Raw genomic sequence first — 6589 nt, forward strand, 5'->3', positions numbered from 1 at the left:
CTGGGTGACTAACACTCACAGTGTTTATTAACAGGAACAATATAACATAGCCTCTAGGAGAAAATACGTTACAGTCCGTATTTTAATGTGTCTAAAATTCCAGCAATCACTGACTTCCAATTATTTTCAGAAAAAGTGATCAACTAAAAACTGTAGTGTATGTGTGGGGAATCTCCAGTTACCACAGAAACCAAACCTGTACACTAACAAACCACAACAGAAGTGAACAGAACGAGGCGTTTTGATTTATTACTCAAAAACGGTTCATTTTTTATTTAGCTTTCTGACTCTGTGCTTGTGCTTTCAATACTTTCACAACGATTTTCTGCTCTTCAATAAGGAAAGCGCGCTTGATCCTAGAAAAGAAAATATCAGTTTAAAAAAGTTTCATAAAAAACTGCATAGCGTGGGGGGTTCAAGAGGGAGGCGATGTATGTATACTCATGGCTGATTCACATGGTTGTATGGCAGAAACCAACACAACATTGTAAAGCAATTATCCTTCGATTAAAAATAAATTTTAAAAAATCACAATCTTTTAACACTGTAAATTAATTTAACTTCCATAAATGGGGGAAAAAAAAAGAGAGAGAGAGAAAGAACTGAGTTGATCATATCAGCTAAGATGCTCAGAAGGGTAAAGGAAACCTACACAGGTAGATTTAAAACTTTAAAAGCTGAGATTTTATGGATAGACCTTTTCAGCCTAACGTGTCCTTCCTACATTGGAACTTAAAACAGGTTAATTCAATTTTATGCCAGCAGCACCCCTTCTGAGCCATGATACACTATAAATTCATCCCACAGGAGACTCTGTCACTTATGACAGCTTTTATACAACCTCATCACTGGGATTCAAGACTAATGAAACTACTACATTCGTCAACATGTCTTAGAACTTCCATTTAGAGAGGAAACACACGGGAAATCTCCTGGTGTTCCAGTGGTTAGGACTCTGAGCTTTCACTGCCTAGGGTCTAGGTTGAGAGAGGAAAGCATTTTATTTATCACTATTATTGCTGCTAAGTCGCTTCAGTTGTGTCCGACTCTGTGCGACCCCATAGATGGCAGCCCACCAGGCTCCCCGTCCCTGGGATTCTCCAGGCAAGAACACTGGAGTGGGTTGCTATTTCCTTCCCCAATGTATCAAAATGAAAAGTGAAAGTGAAGTCGCTCAGTCACGTCCAACTCTTAGCAACCCCATGGACTGCAGCACACCAGGCTCCACTATCCACGGGATTTTCCAGGCAAGAGTACTAGAGTGGGGTGCCAAAATAACCAAGTCCTTATTACCATTTGTTAAAGCTACGTCCACAGATAAACTCCCACAGAAACCCACCCCTCCATGCGCCCCATTGGTACCCCTGGCTACCCTCAAAACCCTGGGGTTTCTGACTCCTTCAGATGTCCCAGATGAAATCACACTACAGAAATAGCTGATATCCTTACTCAGAGCAAAACAGACTCCCTCAGTGTCACAGCGAATGCTATGCTTTAAGCTATGCTACAGATCTACACCCAAACGTCCAGAAGCTAGGGCTTCATTTTTAATAAATATACTCATGGGGTTACATTCAGCAGAGCCTGAGAACCAGAGAGACTGGTAATAAGCTCCTGTACCTTGAAATTCACAACCCATTCATCCAATGTACCTTTCCAGTTTCATTTCTCATTCCCTCTGGAATCTCAATGTGTCAGACTGAACCATGCTCAATCCCTGTCAGCAATGCCCTCTTCACCTCTTGTGGAAACTTACCCATCATTCAGGTTCCACCTCAAACACTACCCCCAGATTCTCAGCTACTTTAATGTCATTTCTCCTCCAAACTTCAACCATAGTTAAGTTTTTCTGTATAAGTTATATATATTTTGCTTGTATTTGTTTCGATGTAACATACCTAACCTCCCCTTACAAATGAACTCCTGAAAGGCAAAGTGTCGTTAGATTCGGTACAGGGACTGAGCCAGATTATTTCACAGAACAAGTTGAATAAACTGGAAGCAAACCATGTCTCTGAACCAATTTATCTTATAAAGACCAACACCTCTCAAATCTTTCCACTTAAGTCTTTGGAGACAATTTAATGTAGCCAGTGGGATTAATTAAGAGCAAGAGCGTCAATAAAACCTGGGATGAATCCTCTTACCAGCTATGAAACTTTAAGCAACAAGCCTTGGGTTTTCCACAAAAAATAAGTAAATAAATTGATACCTCCCTGATGGAGTTTTGACAGCTTTTCTTTTTAAAACAGGAAAGGCCGCACAGCTGGGCAAGCAGGATCTCAGCTCCCCAACCAGGGATGGAATCTGGGGCCCCTGCATTGGGAGCTCCGAGTCTTACCCACTGGACCAAGTCCCCTGACAGTGTTTATCATAAAACCGCTGAGCAAGTATTATCCTTATACACCCTACTCCTGCCTATGCCACTACCTGGAGAAATCAACAGCAACAGCAATCCACTCCAGTATTCTTGTCTGGAAAATTCCACGTAAAGAGGAGCCTGATGGGCTACAGTTTACAGGGCTGCAAATAGTCAGACACAACTGAGCGCACACACATGCCACTACCAATCCTTGTGCATATCCACAAGACCCAACAATCTCCCAATAACCCCCTTTACCCTCAGTCCAGCCTTCGGGTTCATGCAGGTGCCATTTCCTTAGCCTTAACAAAGTAGAGAAACCGTTCCAAGCACGCATCCTTTGTTGAATGCCTTTACTATCCACACTGGGGCACATTCAGTCTCTGGGACCCCAAAGTTTTCCCAGCCCTGTTCAAACCTCACCAATCCCCCCATTTGTAAGAATCAAGCCAAAAACCTGTCCAAACATCATACCTAAATTAATTGGGACTATATAATTAATATAATTTTTAAATTTGTACAGCACCAATTATCTCCAATCAAGGAAGGATTCTAGAATATGCGACTTTTGTTATTTTTCCACTATTCTAACGATTAGCATGCAGTGCCACACAAACACACACACTTGTTTAAGACAGCCCCTCTGGTTTCAGTTACTTACCTGTCGCGGACACATTTAGCACACATGGAACCACCATAGGCTCGGCTGACGTGTTTCTTCGTTTTAGACAACCTCATGAGAACTTTTGGTCTCACAGCACGAACCTGCATAAAGAAAATGTTGACATTATTTTGTGAAGCGTTAACAGAAATTTTCCTTGATATTCGATGAGTGTGAAACGTAAACACTAACGATCTACCCGAAGAGCATTTCACTCTACTTGTCTTACAGGCTTTAAAAGAAAGCCTATGTTCTTCATATTTGGATCATAAACCCTTAGTAATTCCCCACCCTCCTACCGGTGACCGCTCCTTCCCTCACTCCCTTATGGAGGAATTAATGTTCAGACGTTCAACCCTTGTTACTCATAGCAAAAGGTTCACTTACGCCTCTCAGTCGGCCTGGGCACACACCACATGCAGATTTTGGTGCTTTCCCAACCTTCTTGGTATAAAGGTAAACAATTCTGTTACCAGGGGTTCGGGACCTACGAAGTGAGAGAGTAGACAACAGCTCAGCATTCCGCAGAATAAATGACAATACCTGTATTAAATTTTGGAAATACTTACAGCCTGGTTTTGTTAGAGGCTGTATTGTAGGACAGCCTACGACGGTACGTCAGACGCTGCACCATCCTGAAGGCCTAAATAGTTAAGAAATAAAAATGCAATCACAGAGTTTACACATTACCCATGTATATTTTTACACAGGATATCCTTGCACTAAGGTATCTTATGAGAAGGATTCCATGTTTTAAAACTGGCTGGCCCTCTGTAGGCGCAAATTCTGTATCCGCAGATTCAACAAACTGCAGAGCAAAAATATTCAAGGAAAAAAAATTTTCAGCAAGTTCCAAAGAGCAAACGTTGAATCCGCTGTGTGCTTATAACTATTTACATAGCCGTCTACATTGTATTATGTTTTATAAGCAATCTAGAGATAATTTAAAGTATACGGGAGGATTTTATATGAAGGACTCGAGTACCAGCGATTTTGGAATCCTCCGGGTTACTGGAATAATCCCTCAGAACACCGATGGACAGCTGTACTTCTCATTTCCCAGGTAACTACCCAAAATAACATATTAATAAAACACACATTACACTGGAACTGTCAGCCGACACGGAACCGGCCGTCTGCCTTTCCAAAACCAAGACAGAAAACTCCAAATCAAAACACTTTAATGCATTTTGAAATGACCCTGACATGCCGCTTGTCGGCCCTCCCAGAGCACAGCTACAGGCGCGGCGTTAAAACGCGGCCCTAACGTATGAAAACGTTCCGCGATATCGCAGTTTCAAGCAGCCGAAACACAACTCATTTGTTTCCGAACGCTGGACTGCGAAGGCGGCAAAGCCAGGGGTGCTGAGCTCCGGCCACTCACTGATCCAAAGCAAAGGTCGGGATCAAAGGATGTCTAAAGCTAAATTCCGAGGAACAGCTCACCACCAACCTTCCTCCGAAGCTCTTACACCTATGCTAAGTAAACAAACTGTGCCTGAGAGATCCTGGCCCCTGCAACTCCCCGGATGGCGGCCGATTGTAAATGCAGTAGCGATAAAGCGAAGAAACAAGCAACCATACCTCTAGATGCCGTCCTGGGAAGAGGAAGAAGGAAGTCCTTGCGGGTTCAAGGGTCAAATACGATCGCGCATGACAGGAAATAAGTCATTGGAAGAGGCGTGGTGACAAGGACGCCGCCATCTTGTACGGAAGTCTTGTAGCGCCCCTCGGTCGCGGGGATTCATAACACCGCCACGTTTTGCGTCAAGCGACGCGTCTCCCCTCCGTAGGCCGGGTTGTGTTTCAGCCTACCGCCTACCGCAACAGCGACACACAGAGGTCATTTGGGGATCGGTGTAGAAACAAATGATAAAGGAGCTAGCTGCAAAAGGCAGAGGTGGGACAGTTCAGTTCAGTCGCTCAGTTGTGTCCGCCTCTTTGCGACCCCATGAACCGCAGCACGCCAGGCCTCCCTGTCTATCACCAAATCCCGGAGTCCACCCAAACCCATGTGCATTGAGTCGGTGATGCCATCCAACCATCTCATCCTCTATCGTCCCTGTCTCCTCCTGCCTTCAGTCTTTCCCAGCATCAGGGTCTTTTCAAATGAGTTCAGTTCTTCGCATCAGGTGGCCAAAGTATTGGAATTTCGGCTTCAACATCAATCCTTCCAATGAACACCCAGGACTGAACTCTTTTAGGATGGACTGTTTGGATCTCCTTGCAGTCCAAGGGACTCTAAAGAGTCTTCTCCAACACCACAGTTCAAAAACAGCAATTCTTCGGTGCTCAGCTTCTTTATAGTCCAACTCTTGACTAGATGGACCTTTGTTGGCAAAGTAATGTCTCTGCTTTTAAATATGCTGTCTAGGTTGGTCATAGCTTTTCTTCCAAGGAGTAAGCGACTTTTTTCATGGCTGCAGTCACCATCTGCAGTGATTTTGGAGCCCCCCAAAATAAAGTCTGACACTGTTTCCAGTTTCCCCATCTGTTTCCCATGAAGTGACGGGACGAGAGGCCATGATCTTAGTTTTCTGAATGTTGAGATTTAGGCCAACTTTTTCACTCTCCTCTTTCACTTTCATCAAGGGTCTCTTTAGTTCTTCTTCACTTTCTGCCATAAGGGTGGTGTCATCTGTGTATCTGAAAGTGAAAGTGAAAGAAAGTGAAGTCGCTCAGTTGTTTCCAACTCTTTGCGACCAGTGGACTGTAGCCCATCAAACTCCTATGGCCATGGGATTCTCCAGGCAATGATACTGGAGTGGGTTGCCATTTCCTTCTCCAGGGGATCTTCCCAACCCAGGGATTGAACCCAGGTCTCCCACATTGCAGGCAGATGCTTTAACCTCTGTGCCACCAGGGAAGCCCTTAAATACGAGAATACAGTCTCTCAGAAAACCTCCTATAGAGGCACAGAACCTGCATATCTGAGGTTATTGATATTTCTCCCAGCCATCTTAATTCCAGCTTGTGCTTCTTCCAGCCCAGTGTCTCTCATGATGTACTCTGCATATAAGTTAAATAAGCAGGGTTACAATATACAGCCTTGATGTACTCCTTTTCCTATTTGGAACCAGTCTGTTGTTCCATGTCCAGTTCTAACTGTTGCTTCCTGACCTGCATATAGGTTTCTCAAGAGGCAGGTCAGGTGGTCTGGTATTCCCATCTCTTGCAGGATTTTCCACAGTTTGTTGTGATCCACACAGTCAAAGGCTTTGTTATAGTCAATAAAGCAGAAATAGATGTTTTTCTGGAACTCTTGCTTTTTTGATCCAGCAGATGTTGGCCATTTGATCTCTGGTTCCTCTGCCTTTTCTAAACCCAGCTTGAACATCTGGAAGTTCACGATTCGCATATTGTTGAAGCCTGGCTTGGAGAATTTTAAGCATTACTTTACTCTAGGTGGGACAGGATCTACCTTTTTCCATTCTCACGGGTGCTAGAGCACATTGGACTTACAGAGCATCAATTTTGGGGTTAGGCCTCAGTTTAAATCCCAGTTCTGACACTTGGCACTAGGTCACCTTTGAGAAGTTAGTATCCTTAACTGTTCCTTTTTTCTT

General features: G+C 43.8%; 1 protein-coding gene across 1 annotated transcript; it reads right to left on the reverse strand.

Moving 5' to 3' along the window:
* Positions 1-223: 223 nt before the first annotated feature.
* Positions 224-4652, reverse strand: RPL34 (ribosomal protein L34). The gene is made up of 5 exons (XM_061419421.1): positions 4608-4652; positions 3593-3666; positions 3411-3510; positions 3024-3127; positions 224-356 (listed from the first exon to the last, which is right to left on the reverse strand). The coding sequence occupies exons 2-5, from the start codon at positions 3655-3657 to the stop codon at positions 272-274; spliced, it is 354 nt and encodes a 117-aa protein (XP_061275405.1). The 5' UTR covers positions 3658-3666; positions 4608-4652; the 3' UTR covers positions 224-271.
* Between the last annotated feature and the right edge of the window lie 1937 nt (positions 4653-6589).

This window comes from Bos javanicus, chromosome 6 (genome assembly GCF_032452875.1).
Source record: "Bos javanicus breed banteng chromosome 6, ARS-OSU_banteng_1.0, whole genome shotgun sequence".
In the NCBI taxonomy this organism is placed as follows: domain Eukaryota; kingdom Metazoa; phylum Chordata; class Mammalia; order Artiodactyla; family Bovidae; genus Bos; species Bos javanicus.

Excerpts from the sequence above, each read along its gene's own strand:
- RPL34 (XM_061419421.1), bottom strand. The coding sequence starts at position 3,657 with ATGGTGCAGCGTCTGACGTACCGTCGTAGGCTGTCCTACAATACAGCC. Across the intron at positions 3,511-3,592 it reads GCCTCTAACAAAACCAGGCT|GTCCCGAACCCCTGGTAACA; the intron begins GTAAGTATTTCC and ends CTCACTTCGTAG. Across the intron at positions 3,128-3,410 it reads GCCCAGGCCGACTGAGAGGC|GTTCGTGCTGTGAGACCAAA; the intron begins GTAAGTGAACCT and ends TTCTTTATGCAG.